Consider the following 19188-nt stretch of genomic DNA (forward strand, 5'->3'; position numbering starts at 1 on the left):
TCTTTTTTTAAAAATGTATTTTAAAATACGTTTGTAGTCCGACAGTTTGCGTCGACTACTGCGGGTACTAAGGTGGTCAGTGCCTTTGTGAAACCATGTTGGCAAAGATCTTCCAAAGGGGGACGTTTTTGCAGGTTTAAATAAATTTTTAAAAAAATTAACAAAAAAATGAAGCCCAAATTAGGAACCCGCCCAAAGTCGCGTCTTTTGCCGCACAGTACCACAAAAACCCGCCCAATTGGGCGCGAGCCCGCCTCCCCCCCCGCCCAATCTGAAGTGCGCACGCGCAGTCGCGCCTTTGGCCGCCTCGCGACAGCCGCACGTGCGGCGAAAAACTGGGCGGTGCCCGACAGCGCCGGACAGCGCCGCGCGACGTCTTTGTGAGGAGAGAGAGACCGAGGGGCCGCCACCTGAGCGCTGCGCCCCCGCAGACCGGTTTAACTCGCCTCTTCATCGCCGCATTTCAAAACCTCTCCCGGGGGGGGGGGGCTGTGGCAATGGCTGAGACGTCGATAATTCAAGAGAACCAACATTACGCGGTGTTTGACGCCGGTTTTCTGTACGTGTGGGGCGGCTACGTGGTAGGTACGGCCATCGCTCGACGATGGAAGCTTCGAGAACGTGGCTCCCTCCAAATCCGGGAAAGCGAATCCGACGGCTCGACTCTGTGGGGTGGGTCGAGGGCGCCATCTTTATTTAACTCGGTGCGGGCGGGCGGGCGGGTCGGTGGCGACTCGACGGCTTTAACTCGACACACGTGATCGGTAAATCTTCGCGCGTTTTTGTTAAACACATAGGGCGGTGGTGGGGGAGGGCAGGTTTTCCCACTTTAAATCTTTGAGGGCCCTAATCGCCGCCACTCGCGGGTTCAGCTTCTTCCCCTCAGACCCGTACTGTGTTACGTCGCCCCCATTTCTCCCCCACAAACACACACACACACACACACGCAAACTAAGAAAGGAAGGAAAACGAGTCAACGTTTCGGGTCCACGACCCTTCGTCAGAACTGATGTTCTTTTGGGGGGAAAAATGAAAACCCCTAAAAGTCCACTCGAGAGTGCAAAGATTCAATTGAATGTGTAGATTATCCACAAGTAACAGTGAGACTGGTGGAATTAACCCAATTGCAATGTTTATGTTGGCCATTCCGTTTAACTCTGAACAAATCAATACTTTTTTTTTAAAAAAAAGTTGGAAAGGGGAGGGAGCACTTTGCCTGAATTACTTTTTGCCGCTGGATTATTTACTGCTGATAAAATATCCTTGAGGATATTTGAGGAACGTGGAGATAATAAATACGTATCCTCGCATTTGATACAGCGCCTTTCGCGTCTTCTGGACGTCTCAAAGTGCTTCACAGAATATACTGCGCAGTGAATTGACTATATTGTGTGGGTGAAACGCGGCAGCCAATTGAGCAGTGTCCCACAAACAGCTGTGGATTGAGTGAACAATCTTGGAGTGAATCCTTTTTTTTTTGAAGGATTATTATCCCCGGAAAAGTGATCGGCCAATCGACTAACAACCGCATGCCTACTTACTGACTGCAGTTTTTTTTTGGCTGCTGTGATTTGTGTTCTTTTTGGGCAGCCGTGGGATAGCATGAAGTCTGCTTTGTGAAGCAGAATTTATACTTTTGACACTCATACTCTTATTGTAATTGTAGTGATCAGTGCTCTTTCTGAGCAACTTTGCTGTTTGTATTATTCCTGGGGAATCTGGGATTTTTTTGGTTCTTTGTGTTGTCTTGGTGAACTATGGGTTATGGAAATGTGTCATCTCCTCAGTTAGGCTATTCTGCTGTCTGGGAAGTGGCATTTGAGTGTCCTGGAGAGTCAGGTAGAATGTTTTAGGCTGAACGAGGAGCTAAATTGGGAAAAATTAACCTGGGGAATTGTTACCTGCCAGGTTGATCCAAATTGTCCCCTCTGATTGATGCAAATACAGCCCATCTAATACTTGAGCATCTTGCTTCCTTCAATAAACTAGGTGAAAGGACCTAAAACGATTGTACTGCCATCAGTGAATAATGTGTTTTCAAGGGCAGTTGGGGAGAGTACTTTGAACAGATTTATTTCTCCCTTCCCCCACCCCCAATTTTTCCGTTCCTCTATAAAAAGTTTAACACAAGGTAGTTAAGCTGCTTTGTGATGTCAGTGATGGTGTAGTTCAGCTCCCCTCTCGACTCTCTTCCCCCTCCTCGCTCCTTCCCTCCCCTCACCCTAACCATTTCCCCCCTCCTCGCTCCCTCCCTTCCCTCCCCTCACCCTGACCATTTCCCCCCTGCTCGGGTCATGACCCAACTGTGCAGCGCCTTGGGACGTCCTCCTGACGTGAAAGGCGCTTTATAAATGGAATCTTGTTGTTGTTGTTGTAGTTCTAGGAATTACATCATGAAGTAATGTACGTATGCACATTATTGAATATATTCACAGATAGGGGTCTCACAAATCGAGGGATATTTTCATTTCCAACAAGATTGTCTACAGGGAAAACTAGATCTAGTAACTGAACTAATTTGGGAGCCAATCCTGAGAAACAATCCTTACGAACTAAATACTATACACCTACTTCAGCCGATAATTTATTTTTGCTGACTTAGCCACACCCAAGTTGCAATGAAGGGATTGATTTGGTTGACAATGCATAACATTTATGAAGTCCTGTAGCTCAGTGGTGAGAGCACTCGCTTCGCAAGCGAGAGACCTGAGTTCAATTCCAGGCAGAGGGCGAAACCTTGGGCAAGTTTCCTTACTCCACACAGAGCCTAATAATAATCCCTCCAAAAAAAAACAATAATAAATTGGTCATTTTCAATCTACGACTGTTTGTGGGACATTGCTGTGCGCAATTGGCTGCCGCGTTCGCCCACAAATATACAGTCAATTCACTTTACAGTGTGTTCTGTGAAGCGCTTTGGGACGTCCTCCCGACGTGAAAAGCGCTATATCAACAACAACAAGATTCCATTTATAAAGCGCCTTTCACGTCAGGAGGACGTCCCAAGGCGCTGCACAGTTGGGTCATGACCCGAGCAGGGGGGAAATGGTCAGGGTGAGGGGAGGGAAGGGAGGGAGCGAGGAGGGGGAAATGGTTAGGGTGAGGGGAGGGAAGGGAGGGAGCGAGGAGGGGGTAGAGAGTCGAGAGGGGAGCTGACGGCACGGTCAAAGAGAAAGGTTTTGAGACCGGCCTTGAAGGAGGAAAGGGAGGAAGCGGCGAAGGCACTGGGGATGGAGTTCCAGAGCCTGGGGGCTGAGAGGCTGAAGGCCCGACCACCGATGGTAGGGCGGTTGGGGCGGGGGATGTGGAGCAGACCAGAGCCAGAGGAACGGAGGGTACGGGCAGGTAGGTAGGGGGATAGTAGGTTGGAGAGGTAGGAGGGAGCAAGGCCGTGAATGGCCTTGTAGGTGAGGATGAGGATCTTGAAATCAATCCTCTGGGGGTTGGGGAGCCAGTGGAGGCGAGCGAGGGTGGGAGTGATGTGGTCCCGAAGCCTGGTGCGGGACAGTACACGAGCTGCAGAGTTCTGAATGACCTGCAGTGTGGAGGGAGGTGGCGGGAAGGCCGGCGAGGAGAGAGTTCCCGTAGTCCAGCCTTGAGGTGACAAAGGCGTGAACCAGGGTTTCAGCAGCGTGAGGGGTGAGGTAATGGCGTAGTCTGGCGATATTCCGGAGGTGATGGAAGGCGGTGCCAGTTGTGGTGCGGATGTGAGGGAGAAAGGACAGCTCAGGGTCGAACAAAACGCCGAGGTTCCTGACCGGCTTTGAGAGGTGGAGAGTGCAGCCTTGGATGCTGATGGTGTCAGCGCCTGAGGTGCGGAGGCGCTGACGTGAGCCAATCAGGAGGGCCTCGGTTTTTCGCACGTTGAGCTGAAGAAAGTTGTCTCTCGTCCAGGACTCGATGTCAGACAGGCAGGGATTATTATTATTATTTAGTTTGGAGCTGTTGTAGATATTAGTCAGCCAGTCCTGAGCGAAGTGATGTTTCAAAAGATACTTGACTTGGACCTCAGTCATAATGTCCCCAAATTAGACATATTTTTGGAAAGGAGAAATTGGGACTTTTATACACACTTTTTTCCAAGAGAATTCGTTTAGGTTGGAAGTACTTTGTCTCTTCTTCACTTTCCAATCTCTTCTAAAAACTAACATTTTGATTACATTTTAATCTTCAATTTTTGGTGAAACTTTAGGAAGATACAAGAAATTAAATGTTTTTCTGTTGCAGATATATGAAAACCATGAAGTCTACTTACCCAATGATGAAATTTGGGTTTATGAATTAGAAAATGGCACATGGTAAGATTTTTAAAAAAAAATGTTTTAGTTATGATGTTTTAGTTTAGAACCAGGGTTTCTCAAACTTTGTGTGAACTTTCCTAAACCAAGAAAAAAAAGTGCCTCCCCATAGTTCACCAAGACAACACAAAGAACAAAAAAAATCCCAGATTCCCCAAGAATACAAGCCGGAAAATTGCTCAGAAAGAGCTCTGATCACTACAATTACAATAAGAGTACGAGTGTCAAAAGTATAAATTCTACTTCACAAAGCAGACTTCATGCTATCCTATGGCTGTCCAAAAAGATCCCAAATCTCAGCAACCAAAACAAAACTGCAGAAACACTTCAGGAAACCAAACAATTCAGACCATGGCAGTACAATATCCATCAGTCACACCCCATCAGTGGGAAGATAGTGGAATTCAGGATTGCCGTGTAGAAAGATGCATAAGAACATAAGAAATGCTGGACGAAAAAAGACCAAGGTCTGTCTGGTTCACCTTCCACTTTCCTGGCGATCGCATGCACATATGTCCCAAACCACATATGTACTATAGGTTGAAGGGAGTTTGGCTGTCACGGGAAGTGCTGTCGGGGGAGCAGCTGCGCCAGGATGTGGGGCCATCCAGCCCTGAGAAACCTGGGACTTTTGGGAGGCACACCAGGGAGGTGCACCCCACAGTTTGAGAATCTCTGTGCTAGACAAATAATGTTCAATTGTTATTGATTATGATAACAAAATTTACAATAAGTTTAATGTTAGACTTGAATTTTGATTTTTGAACTACTGTACTTTTAAAGACAGGTAGTTCTCCTAACCTAAGCCATGTAAAACAAAACTTAAATTACCACCTACACTTTTACTTTTATGTAAAAGAACATACTAGCAGATCAGCAGCTCACTGCATCACAAGAGAGATATGAATTAAAAAGACCCTTTGGCCCATTTGATCTCATCCTTTTGAATTTTTGATGTTTCACCAGAACTTATTAAAATGAAGCAAAGTAGTTTCTTTTAGCCAAAATTAAAAATGTGTTGGTTGATAGTAGCTGCATTACCATCTATATTCATTGTACTTTAATTTGCTTTTCAAAATTTAAATTAATTTATTTTAATCTACTTCAGGCAGAAGCACGCAATGAAGGGAGATCTACCACCTCCCTTGTCAAGAAGTTGTGCTGCTTGTCTGAATGGAATAATGTACATTTTTGGAGGATATGATGGCCTAGAGTATACCAATGAAGTAGGTCATTATCTCAAATACGTTTGCTACATGGTATTATGATTTTTATTTAGATAGAACAAGATTGAGAACTTGTACTTGTTTTGCTGAGCATAGTAGGCATTGAAACAAAAAGCGTTTTATTCTTCCCTCCTGAGGATGTTGACACTGGCAGCCTTCCCTCCTGAGGATGTTGACTCTGGCACCACATCCAAGTGAGCATTCTCCATGTCCAGACAGTGAATGCTAGCAGACCATTCAACGTTGGGTGTGATCCCATCTATTATCCATATTTGTAGCTTTCAGGATCACTTGATAGTGGCCGTCAGCAGTAACCCTAGCTGCGGTACTCTGATTTTTCTTTATTCTTCCCCCTTCCATACCTCTAAAACAAAAGGCATTGAGGCTAACTTCTGCCTTGATTAACAGAACAGGTGAGGTATCAAATTTGGCTTCAATTTGCTGTTTACCCAGGCAGCTTGTTAAAAATAGGAACTTAGTGTGGAGAATCCTGAGTTCCATAAACATCCTGAGACTCTTAACTCACAACATCTCTGTGCTAATGAAATCCTACCTGTCTCCCATTGATGCTGTAGGCATGATGTTAGGAAGAAAATAACTTGTGTTTTGCTTCTGGTGAATTCTCCTATCAAATTACTGTTTTATATGAGACAGTTGATGTGGTATACAATATTAACCTACTCTATTTATAAAGATTCAGAGTATAAGTTAACATTGAATAGAAATTTGATTTATTGGAGACCAAGTATACTAATGTTTTTATACATCTGAAACAGATGTATTGTGTTAATCTGCAGGTAAAAGATGCCACGTATATTTGGAAGAAACTCAGGAATTGCCAAGGAATTTGTCCTACACCAAGACATGAGCTTTCTTGCTGGGTTCATAAAGACAGGTGGGTCCCTGACTTTTAATAAAAGTTGCAATGACGAGATTTCAGCAGTGAATAGGAATAGAATTTCAGATAAGGATTCTGAAATGCTGTACTCTGTCCAGGGCGTTGGGACGTCCTCCCGACGTGAAAGCCGCTATATAAATGTAATCTTGTTGTTGTTGTAATGTATATAATGGAATATTTAAAATCCAATAAGTGCCAAAATATGGTATTCCTGTTGGATGATGAGAAATTAGTTTCAATTTTTATCCACTTTAAATTTTCTTTTCTTTACTAGTATTTACACAACAATATTCTTTGCTGACCTAGGTCTGCATGAAAATATATAGATGCAATATTAAAAAAAATCTGCATCTAACGATCAAGATTTTTAGGAGAAATGCCTGAGGACACGGTTTTGGCATAGTGCCTTCTTAACTTTAAAGGGGATATTACACTCGCTCTGTCTAATAATGTGTTTTTCCTCATGGAGGAAATATTAAATTCTTCAGAGTCCAATCCTCATTTGGTTTCCAACAACAAAAATTACATTTCTATAGCGACTTTCACGTCGGGAAGACATCGCCCAAATTAGACCCTATTGTCACACTATTGCTGACAGCAGCACATTAATGAAATTTGCCCCCCACCCACCATCACCACAAAAAAGTTCCCTTCCCCAGATCACGTGCCAACAACAGAAAGTGCCACTATTTAATGCCATTGAAATCAACAATGATTTCTCTTTTCTCCCCCCCCCCCCCCCCCGCCAAACTCTGCAAAATAACTTCCTGACCACATTCTGTACCATTAATTGTCTGTTAAACACATAAACAGTGCTGACTTGAAAAATATTTTGTGAACCTTAAGTTCAGATTTCTATTCCCTTCCAATAAAACTAATATTCTATCTAAAATTGCATTAGAATAAAATATACACGTAAAAGGAAGTCTTCAAAGAAGACAAAACTGAGCTTTCCAAAGCAGTAAATTATATTTAAATTAGTAATTACATTTGAAAATCAACTTTGATTTCTGACAGGTTGATTTATTTTGGTGGCTATGGGTGTAAGAGAATCAGTGAATTGAACGATTCGTTTTATGTGAATGAAGCATCTTGGGTAAGACTCTTAATTTTTATCTTAATTTCTGTCTACATGGTATTAAATGCAAGAATTATTATTATTTTATTATCAAATAATTATCGAATTCGAATGAATTTTATTCATCCAAAGGGGCAGATCTTGAGAGTGAATTTTGCATGTTTACTTCTAGTGCTCCTGTGTTAGAGCTGCTTTTCTACACTAATAAAACAACTCTGTCTGTGTGTCAATGTATCTGCCAATCGCACAATAACTGATTGATGTAGGGACATGATTTATACCTCATCGGAAAGGTCTTGCACTTAGAAGTGTCATGGGCATATTTTGTTGGGGGGAACTCCTATTGTTGATGAGCTATATTAAAAATTAAGCCTCAAAATATGAGGTATCCTAAATCATGTCTCTATCTCAGTTGTGACACATCCATTGTGGCATCATGTCTATTGTACTATACAGTATATAATAATGGCTTGCAGACAAAAACATTGTGAAACCGAAAAACAATCTATCTTCTACACTAATAAAGACGAAGTGTCTGTCTGTGTGTCAATGTATCTGACAATCATACAATAACCGATTGATGTAGAGACATGATTTATACCTCATCGGAAAAGGCTTGCATCTGGCAATGTCATGGGCATATTTTTTTCTGGGGAGGTGGGGAGGAATCTCCTATCGTTGATATAGCTATATTAAAAATGCTTTAATTAGCCCCAAAATATGAGCTATGCATCATATTCTGCAACTATGTGGCAACAGAGAAAAGCACACAGTTCAGAGAGATGCATCTATATTCTGCAACAAATGTGTGGCACTCTTCTGTTTGTCATGGGAGCTAGAGTCCTCCCATGTGGGACAGAGAGAGAGACACTGAGATTGTGAAAGATTGAAAGAGAGGGACTGAGAGAGAATATTTTATAAAGTGTAGTGACTGTTTTGTGGGAGAGAAACTGGGAGAGTGAGATTGAGTGAGAGACTGGGAGAATGAGATTGAGCGAGTGACTGGGAGTGTGAGATTGAGAGAAAGACTCAGAGATTGAGAGAGAGACAGAGAGTGAGATTCAGAGAGAGACAGGAGAGAGACTGGGAGAGGGGGAGAGACGGAGAGGGAAAATATATTAAAGGAGTCCTCCCTCTGAGTCCTCCCAAAAGGAGATCTCCTACAGGAATCCTTCCAGCTGAGTATAATGTCTAAACGTGTCAATCTACATGTCTGTGTGTCAATCTACATTCCATATTGAATCCGTTGGTTGCAAGTGAAGCTGCAATGGGTACAGTTTGTAGACAATATTTTTGCAAACAAGTAATATTTAGGAATGATTCATATTTTTAATCTTAAATCTGAGATGGACTTGCGTTAAATGTTCCTTTCAGGAAGAAGAGATGTTCTGGGGATGGAATTGTGAGATCCATGTCTTTGATCCCAGTATCCAGATCTGGTACCAGCCCACGACTAAAGTATGTTCAAACTCCAGTAATAATAGTTCAAAAAAATCTTCTTTATTTTAGTTGTTTTGTTTTAATCTTACTTAGGCATAAAATTCCACCTAGTTTTAGTCGATAACACCATCTTATATACATTTTTAACATCTCTCAGAATTGTGAAAAATGTTTAAATTCAGTATATCAATTTGAAAGCCAGTTTTCCACAGCTTTTTTAGAAAAACCTATCTTGCAAATTAACACAGAATTTAAGAATTTCTTACAATTCTGTGTGAATTTTAAGACTAAATGGTCTTAATGGCTAAAACTAGGCAGAATTTCGCTCATATTATCACTTTTTCTAAGCAAGTATAGTTTGTTGAATTCTCCATAATAAAGTTGTAAAGAAAGGTAATAGTACACTCAGTAATCTGCTGTTGGTTTTGTTGAGCTTTAGGACTGCCTGATTTGGAGACAGCTAATAGTGGTAGTTGTTAAAGGCTCAGCCACCGATGGTGCAGGGGGATGGGGGATGTGCAGCAGATCTGAGTTAACTGAGCTAAGGGGATGGGCAGAAGAGTGGAGAAGGTCACAGAAATAGGGAGATGGCATTGTGTAAAGGAATTGATAGGTGAGAATGAAGACTTGGAAGTCGATCTATTGAAAGCCAGGGAGCCAGTGGAGCTGTGGCGAAAAATGATAATGAAGACTCTTATTTAATTGCTGAATTTCCTTATTTAGGTTTTTCCCTTACTGTTTTGTGCTGTATAAGTGTGATACCAGCTTAACATCAATTGTTTTACAGGGGATGCCTCCTCGGCCTCGAGCAGCCCATGCCTGCGCTGTTTTGGGAAATAAAGGTTATTTGTTCGGAGGTAGAATACTGGTGAGTCAATGACTCTTTTTCATTAAATAGATTAAATTGATCCATGTTTGAGTTTAATGCAGCCTTTTGCCTGATTTTCAGGAAACAAGAATTAATGATCTGCACTGCTTGGACTTAGATTCGTGGACTTGGTCTGGGGAGTAAGTATTTTTTTGTTTACATAGAATGTGGTGGTTGATATTTAACAGCAGTCCTTTTTTGATTATTGGACTTACAGTTCATTTGCAAAAATAATTAAATTTTAATACCAGATTAAAACTTCCTTCCCTTTTGATTAGTCCTGTGGGATCTTTCATGTTCATCTGAACAATATGCAAAGGATGGCACCCCCAACAATGCAGAGCTCCAACACATTGTAGAAGCCTGAAAAATAGATTAATGTTCATGACTCAAATTGATGCTTGTACGATAAAATCATTATTTTATTTTCTATGATTCAAGTATTTTTATTAAGTCAATGAAAATAAAAGGGTAGATTGCAGAGAATACACAATAGAGTGGCCTGGCATTGCAGTTTGACTAGAATCCATAGTGTCCTAATAATAATAATCCTTGCATTTATATAGCGGCAGCCAATTGTGCACACAACAATTTGTATCGTGGAATTGCTAACAGTATATAGACAGCAACTATTTTACAATTTTAATTTAATATTATTGATTCTTCCACAGATGTATGATGAGTTGAGGCTTAATATGCAACATTTTGGCTTTGTGTAATGTTAATTTCTCTGTGTGTACCTTTAGGACATTGTTTTGGGATACTACTTATAAGGTGAAATGGCAGAACAAGCATGGAGTGAATAAGAAAAACGAGATCAGGAGCACAAGAGGGAAGCTCGGCAATAGAGTGTAGACAGCTTAGAAAAAGTAGCAAGGAAAATTACAAATCGTGGCAATCTGATGAGGCTGACTGAATTCAGAGGGGGGGAAAAAAAAGTGAGAGCCATGTAAATCAAAATAAATAGAAGCTTGTGATAGCACAGTGATAGTCAATTGGAGCTTCAGTGAGCTCCATTATGTGTTTGATTCCATGATTAACAACATGATGAGTTCATCTCCATCCTAACACTTCAGAAAAGTTCTATGCAAGAACTACTCCATCTCCCACATGAAGGGAAAATTTGAAGGTCAATCACTATCCTGATTTAAATTATAAACAAGAAATGTTGTGAAGCATTAAGATGAATAAAAAGTATCATTGTTGTCAGCAAGGGAAGTACCTTTTACTTTAGTGGTAAACAGATTACCAGGATGAGCCAGCATAATCTTAATATCCCCCCAAATCTATAAGGACTTTTTTTATAGAATATATTGGTTGATATAAACTCAATCTACTTTTGTGTTGTTGTTTGTTTTCATTAGAGTTGCTGTTGATGGAATACGCCCCCAGGGTCGTTTATGGCACACTTTGACTCCGGTGACTGATGATCAGCTTTTCCTTTTTGGAGGGCTAAGTGCAGAAAGTCAACTACTTAGTAAGTATTAACACTTATTCCTGCATTTTTCTTCTGCATGACAGGTGACATTAATACTGTGGATAGTTTTTTTGATATAAAATGCTGTCATTTCCCTCACTGGGTATGGTGATGTGACCTCAGTTATTAAAATGTGTGAAGGTGAAAGGATCCAGGTCTTATGTAAGTTATTTGACTTTTTCTGGGAATGTGGAGCTAAAGGATGAGGTTAAAATGAAAAGCTCCACTGAGAGTAATAACTCTAACTAGGCGAAAAGCAAACATAGAAATAGAATGTCTATCCTAACTATTCCCATCTTCTTCAGCCACCATGTCCATCTCAGATATCCAGCCAGCAGTTTGAAGCGCTTGGAGACTTCTTCCTGATTTGAAAGGCTCTATACATATTGCATAAATGCTTTTAAAGTTTTATGGTATTGTCCTGTCTGTTCTAGGTGATGCATGGATCTACAGTGTTGGAGCTAATGAATGGAGACAATTTGCACAGTGCCTTAAGAACAGACCCAGGTACAAGCAACTTTCCTGTATCTGCAGAGTAATGCTCTGTTTATGTTTAACACAATATTTTGCCAAATAGGATTTCCCAGATAAAAGCATATTTCATTATTTAGAAAGTGAAAAGGTACAAGAAGACTGGAAGATAACTTGTATTTTGCTACTGGGCCTGTTTTGACTTGCAGAAAGAGCCATTTTGCCCATTTGTCTGGGATACTTATTTTACTGGCTACTTTGGATGCTGAAAATAATTTAGGGAGAATGAGACTCTGAAAACGTCTGCAGGTGTGGGGGAATTCAACACATCCTGAGGACCATGTCAGCAATCAAACAATTTGGATCTTAGTGAAGTTCTGCTTTTTATGTTAAAATAGGTAGATAAGATGGTTGAGGATCACCATACCTCCCTGCTAATTCGGATCAGTAGAGGGGAAAAATATAGATTTCTGACGTCCCTTTTTTTAAGGAGAAAACTGAACACCTTGTACGTTCCCATTCTGCCTGTACCATTTTAGTTTGGTGATGTGAGGTTAGTTACCAGAAGGAAGAAAAATTGAAGGATATTACCTATGATCGTCCTCACATTCCTTTTAGAGTTCATCTATAGACTAACATTGCCTGAAATATATTAAATTTCTAGTGTTCTGTTTTAAAGGCAGCAGATGCAGGTAACATATATTTCTTCCTTTCATTTTCATACTAGAAAACCATTTTGAGCAGATCTATTGGGTGACTAGAAAAAAAAGTCTTACATGATGTATTACCTCCCAGCAGCTGGGTAAAAAGCTGGGAATAGGTTGTCAGGTTGGTAGGGGGTTAGAATGTCACAGAGATAGGGAGCAGCAAGGCCATGGAGGGCTTGGAAGGTGAGGACTAGGATCTTGAACTGTATCCTCTGAGTGATGGGGAGCCAGTGTAGCCAGGCAAGGATGGGGATGATAGGGTCGCGGCTCCTGGTGCGGGAGAGGACACGGGTTGCAGAGTTCCTGCTGCTGTAGCCTGTAGAGGGAGGAGTGGAGAAGTCGACAAGCAGAGAATTTGCTTAGTTGAGCTTGAATGTGATGAATGCGTGTATGAGGATCTCGGCGTCCTGTGGTGAGAGACAGTGGCAGAGTTAGGCAATGTTGCGGAGGTGGGGAAAGAAGGAGCAGATCATGGCACGGATGTGGGGGATAAAGGACAGTTGAGGGTCGAACAGAATTCCAAGGTTCCGTATTGGATCCATGAGATGTAGAGTGCATCCATGAAGGGTGATGCTATCAGCGCTCGAGGTATGGAGCCAAGCAGGAGGGCCTTGGTCTTGTTGATATTCAATTGGAGGAAGTTTGCTCTCATCCAGGACTTGATGTCCGACAGGCAGTCTTATGAGGACAGCAGTGTTCCTGGAGTCGAGGGTGGAGGCGGAGAGATGGAGTTGGGCATCATCCGTATACACATGGAAGTTGACCCCATGTCTACGGACGATATCACCAAGAGGGAGCAAGTCAATGTTGAAAAGGAAGGGACCAAAGGCAGAGCTCTGAGGGACGCAACATGTGATGGTACGGGGGCTAGGGCAGCAGCCGTTACTGGAGACGATGTGAGAGGTAGGATTGAACAAGCCAAGGCCAGGTCCTTGAAGGTTGAGCTGCAAAGAGAGGCGGTGGAGGATGATAAATGGTCGACAGTGTCGAAGTGCATCAGAGAGGTCGAGGAGGACAAGAGAGTCAGATACAGCTTACAGAAATTAAACTGTTGTATGACTTAATGCTGCAGGAATTTTGACTCAGAAGATTGTGAAGGAAAAACTAAGCTTCAATTTCTGAAGGACAGTTCATTCACAGACTTTTAATTTACTCTGCCCAGTAATATTGGCAAAATGTTTTCTTGGTTTTCTCTTTCATTATTAAACCTAACCGCATAATCTGTAAATTTTAATGAATGGAGGCAAAGGTTATTTTGCTTAGTTCAAATTGGCCTTGTAATGGCACACAAGGAAGATGTATCCCTAAAATTAATTCCTCCGACTAAAGATTTACATTAAATACAAATATTTGAAAATTGCAACAATTCTGTAGCATTTACCAAACTGCATACAGTATTTATTGCAGGTTCAACTTTTTTGATCTCTGCCACAACAATTTCTATCAATGCTATATGTGGGAGTATTGTTTAAATTTCTAAACATGATTATCACTGTGTAATCTATACCCTAACATGTTACTATTGTTTATGCGTAATGCGTAAATTAGTGTTTTTCATCATGGTTTGGGTCATTTCAAATTTCCATCGAGAGGTTTTTTTATATGAATAAACAATTAAATGAAACGATCTGTGATATAATTTATACTAGGTATAGCAGTGATGTTTTGCACCGTTTTAGATTAGCAGCTACCAAGCGTAGTAAGGGTCCAAATCCCTGACTGTCCAGCGCCTTGGGATGTCCTCCCGACGTGAAAGGCGCTTATACAAATGTAATTTTGTATTGTATTGTAATAGAGCACTGTTACAGTGTGTACAAAAAAAGCGTCAGGTTGCAAGCTAGGATTTCAACAAGTTCGAGTCAGGAAAGTCTACTCCATGTTCCACGGTGAAGCAGACCAGGCAGAGGTTTACCAACAGCAAGGCATGAGACAAAGGTTTTAATGAAGTGAGGAAAGCAGAGGCAGATGCAGGGCAAGGGAGATGTAGACTGCTTCTCAAAATGCAGGTAATACTGTGAAGGTAAAGGTAGGGGCTTTATCATAGATCAGTTAAGAGTGATACATGTAATATCAGATATTATTTATGTTGCTTAGATTACTTTAATTTGCCAGAATATCTCAAATTAATTGCATATGGTTAATTTAGCTACAAATCTTATCGCAGAAAGAAATCTTCACAGACTAGATTTAGTTTCTAATGAGAACCAAGTAATGCGCTAAGCATATTGAAGTTTATTTTCAGGACCCTCTTACTTAAAAGTTCAAGGGACAGTGAAATTTATCAGGTTCAAAAGTTTGTTCAAACTAATACTAAAATCTGTATTAAACAAAAAAGTGTATAGAATATTTAGAAGTGTTGGGCAATCCAGATATACCTGATAAAGAACAAAATTAAGTAATGATTCACTTGTTTATTCTTCACATACTATGTGTAAAATAAATGTTTCAAAGATTAGAATTGCAGGGATGCCAATTCCTTTTAAGGGCTTTTGACAGAATCAACGTGACTACTTTCAGACCATAGCTTTCTTTCTCTCTCTTTTTCTCCTCCCATCCCCACTTCCCCCAGGTAGTGTTATTTCCTGCTGTTGATACCAGTTACTTTGTGCTGCCATTTCCAAGTGACAGAAGTTTTTCATTGATAAGTTAGCCATTTAATATTTTTTTAAAATGTTAGGATTATATTTATTACAGATTCTGAGTGAGATGTAAGGCCCCTTTACCCAAGGTCTATTTTCTTAATTGCCTTGCTATTGGAAGGTGGCTCCGTAATTTATGATTTTCCACAATCTCTTGAACAATGCTGATGAACACAAGAATTAAGCACTTAAGAATGATTGTCCCTATTTAAATGGTTATGTATTAATATACAAAAGCAGCACAAATTAAACAACAAATCACTCTCTCGTAATGAGCTGAAGTCTAGACAGCAATAAATGTTAATTAAATAATCCAGTGCATTAATTTATTTTGTACTCCATCTAAAATTGCAATATTGTCAATATGGTTGGATGCATAGAGAAAACAAATTCCATTTTCAACCATTGCGCTAAAATTTGCATGAAATGGCAAATCAAATTTTACAGGAAATTGAGTGAATCACATACTGTGCTGAAATATGAGAAATTGCTTATGAAATTTAAGATGAAAACAGTGTGTTATATTAGTGTTGAAATCCTCTGTAGGTTGTGGCATACATCCTGTCTAGGAAAGGAGTTTGAAGTGATGGTGTTCAGTGGAAGCAAGGATGATTTACTTTCCTACGATACTGTAAGTGAATTCAGAATACTTTTTAAAAGGAGATGTGATGTTTGGACCTATTTTTGAAATTAGTAATTTTGAAATATTATAGTAAAGGTATAATTAAATGTTTGCGTTCTGCTCCAAGAGAAGCAAGCACGCTTAGCACGTGGAGTCCTGTAGCTCAGTGGTTAGAGCACTCGCTTTACAAGCGAGACACCTGGGTTCAATTCCAGGCAGGGCGAAACCTTGGGCAAATTTCCTTATTCCACACGCCTAATAATAATCCCTCCAAAATAAAACAATAATGAATTGGTCATTTTCAATCCACAACTATTTATGGGACACTGCTGTGCGCAATTGGCTGCCGCGTTTCGCCCACAAATATACAGTCAATTCACTTTACAGCATATTCTGTGAAGCACTTTGAGACGTTGAGAAGATGTGAAAAGTACTATATCAAATGCAAGGATTATTATTATATATTATCAAATAAATGCAGATTATTGTTGGTGCTCACCGTATGGTTATTATGTTAAATTTAAATCGCTCGGCTCAATTCCTAATGGACATCCCAAACCTGATCTTAACACTGCATAAATGTATTGCCATGATTTGTACCTCATTTGTGCCTGACTTCAAAACACAAGTTTCTACAGTTTCCATATTTGTCCAATAAATATTTACCAGGTCTTCATGTACAATTGTATCTCAATAATCCATTCCAGTTATTTCAATTTCAGTAAGCCCACAAAATGGTTCTCACTAGAGATTCGGTTTAATAAACTGAAGCATCACTTAGCTTGACCATGGACAAGAAGACATTTCAAAACAAACTAACAATTATTAATGATGTTTAAATTGTATGATTTATATTGTTGCATAAACTTAATTGAAAAACGATTTTGAAAGTTTTTTAAACCTTATTTCGGATGGAGAAGGCATGACTCTAAATGTGTTAAATCTTCTTAATAATTTTCTTCTTCAACTAGGGTCACTGTAATGATGTGCTGATCTTTCAAACTCAACCCTATTCACTCCTCAGGTAAATTTTATGTATCTACTGTAGTAAGAATACTGTCTTAATTTCTGCTTGAATGTTCCTAATTATTTAACTGTTATAAATCATTACATATTAAGTAATATGAACAGTTAGTTTTCTTTCAATATTAACTATGTTCACATTGTTTTTGGTATTTTTTTAAAAATTGAAACTATTATCCTGATTGTTTCAAGGAAGCTCTTCAGTTACATTGATACCAGTTTTCCTGTTGGGGTTGAGGTGACTGAAACTAGTAATTTCTTGTTGGTCAAACATCTGACTGAAATTAGAAATTGTACATCTATATCTGTAGCTGCAGCTTATTGTGCCATAAACACAACCGTACAACTCCATACTGTGAGTTTCTGATTTCAACGATACTGTACTGATTTCTGAAAATTGAGCACTCAAAATGCAGTTGCTCACGGATGTTTTCTCATATTTAGGTTGTGCTTAAACCCCATTGCCAAAAATGCCACAGTTTTACAGAGTCAGCTTCCATTCTTACCTCGGGAATTGTTGGATCAAGTGCAGAAGAAAATAAATTTCTGGGTTTCAGCTGGACAGCAAGAAAAATGCGATTGTATTTTTAACCTGAAATGTTAATCAAGAATAGTTCATTCATTATCAGACTTAAATACTTTTTATATGTCTCACAAAATATTGTTATGATTGGCAAATGCTCTCGTAGTGATTTGCCCACGTGTGCCCAATGCAGTTCTAAACGTTTTTTTAAAAATTAACAAAGGTTTACTGTTTTATTGTTACTTTTGTGCCATTGAGTGCTTGGACATATTTTCCCTTGTGAGTATGTCTTCCCATATTTTTGAGAAATATATACAGTTTTATATATATATATTTAAAATATATTACCACTTCGTCAAAAACATTGAAAGATTTGTAACTGATCAATTTATTTCCGAAAATCCTGATTGTTGCCAAAAGTCACATGATATTTAAAAAAATTGAGCAGCACCCTTTTCAGTAGATATCGTATAGTGTGCTTTACCCAAAACACAAAATGCATCCCCTATTTCCTACAACATAATGCATTCCACAGCCTGTAGTTTCTTGATACCATTTTCACACTAAACTCAACATGTGGATTTTTGTGGCTTGCAGATTGGATACAAACAAACTAAAATAGTGCATGAGACTTGTAGTGAGAAGCCAAGGCCAATGAAGCACTATGTCATCTAGTGTGATAGCGTTCACAACTGTGAAAAGGTGAAGCACAAAAAAACATTGGACCAGGTTGTGAAACTGAAAACACCATAGGAAGTGGAAAAATCATGGAATTGTGTGATCAACATGGTTTTGGTATTCTAGGAAAGTCTAGCTGACGAGTGTGGGCTATTAGAGAGAATCTTCTTGACAAAATAAAAGTTAAGTGAAACTAATTAAAAGCTGAGGACTGGTAGTAAACAACCACTTGCAAGTAAATCTGAAAAATCGTGCAACAGGTAGAGTTGTCTTAATAATTAGGGGCAATGGGAAAGTTTGGTCCAGGTGATGCTTCTGGTTTGGCAGAATTAACCCTTTTACAAGTACTTATTGAGTATATTTTGATGTTTTGGTTTTTAATGCGTTAGATTTCCCAATTAAAATTTTTCATGGATTCTGAATATATTCTAGAAGTGCTTACCTTTCAAGTTACTGTTTGTTTAACATTTGAACATGTACCTATCACAAAAATATTTTGTATGGACACTTTCTTCACTTGCTTTTATAACCTTGAATGTAATAAAAGGCCATATATAATTCTTTCACATCCGTGTTTTGTCCCTTGCATAAATGATGGTTTCTATAAATAAACAGGTTTACACATGGTGTAGCCACACTGTAAAAAAAATTGATAATTATGGATGGCCCTATCTTGTGTATAATGTGATGGTGGTATAAATCCTTAATCTGCTGTAATTCAAGTTTTATAAAATGTTTAAAAATAAATAATTATACCAATATTTACTGGTCTGTTTATTATTTCACATGTGATTAAAGTGCCAGACATCCCACATTTCCCTTCACCTTGTTCCTTTGCCTCCTTCAAGGTGAGTCTCAAAACCCTCCTCTCGACTGAGCCTTCAGCTGCCCTCCACCCTCCCTGATCGCTACCACAGCTCGAATCCAAATCCCTGACTGTCCAGCGCTTTGGGACATTCTCCTGACGTGAAAGGCGCTGTACAAATGTAATTTTGTATTGTTTTGTAAGAAATGAACACTTCCTCAATAATAATATTGAGTCGTAAGTCGTCTCGAAGTCGCCTTATCGCGTCTTCGAGACGACTTATAGCGCTTCACAGGATACACTAAAGTGTAGCGACCGAGTATTTTGTGGGTGAAATTAACTTCTTAAAAATAATTAATGCCAAGAAACGCTCCCGGACCAGTGATGTTGAGGGCTTCAGGGTCGCTCATATTTCCCTCTGGGGGGGGTTGGGTT

The 19188-nt window shown here is 39.8% G+C and overlaps 1 protein-coding gene and 1 non-coding gene across 5 annotated transcripts; both read left to right on the forward strand.

Annotated features, from left to right (window-relative positions):
- The first annotated feature begins 384 nt into the window (after window positions 1-384).
- On the forward strand, window positions 385-18353 carry LOC103175349 (kelch domain-containing protein 1). Of its 4 annotated transcripts, none has more exons than XM_007888356.2 (13): window positions 385-581; window positions 4228-4298; window positions 5407-5524; window positions 6301-6419; window positions 7440-7518; window positions 8875-8958; window positions 9728-9808; window positions 9890-9948; window positions 11173-11285; window positions 11720-11792; window positions 15649-15733; window positions 16696-16748; window positions 17192-18353. In XM_007888356.2, the coding sequence occupies exons 1-13, from the start codon at window positions 498-500 to the stop codon at window positions 17349-17351; spliced, it is 1179 nt and encodes a 392-aa protein (XP_007886547.1). In that variant the 5' UTR covers window positions 385-497; the 3' UTR covers window positions 17352-18353. The 4 variants fall into 4 exon arrangements, with proteins under 4 accessions (XP_007886547.1, XP_007886549.1, XP_007886546.2 ...); XM_007888358.2 differs by having other exon boundaries at window positions 17868-18353; XM_007888355.2 differs by lacking the exons at window positions 15649-15733; window positions 16696-16748; window positions 17192-18353 and adding an exon at window positions 13137-13545.
- Window positions 15877-15948, forward strand: trnav-uac. The gene has a single exon. It is a non-coding gene; the product is annotated as a tRNA-Val (tRNA).
- Window positions 18354-19188: the final 835 nt, after the last annotated feature.

This window comes from Callorhinchus milii, unplaced genomic scaffold, assembly GCF_018977255.1.
Source record: "Callorhinchus milii isolate IMCB2004 unplaced genomic scaffold, IMCB_Cmil_1.0 Scaffold9, whole genome shotgun sequence".
Lineage (NCBI taxonomy): Eukaryota > Metazoa > Chordata > Chondrichthyes > Chimaeriformes > Callorhinchidae > Callorhinchus > Callorhinchus milii.

Excerpts from the sequence above, each read along its gene's own strand:
- LOC103175349 (XM_007888355.2), top strand. The coding sequence starts at position 498 with ATGGCTGAGACGTCGATAATTCAAGAGAACCAACATTACGCGGTGTTT. Across the intron at positions 4,299-5,406 it reads GAATTAGAAAATGGCACATG|GCAGAAGCACGCAATGAAGG; the intron begins GTAAGATTTTTA and ends AATCTACTTCAG. Across the intron at positions 8,959-9,727 it reads GGTACCAGCCCACGACTAAA|GGGATGCCTCCTCGGCCTCG; the intron begins GTATGTTCAAAC and ends ATTGTTTTACAG.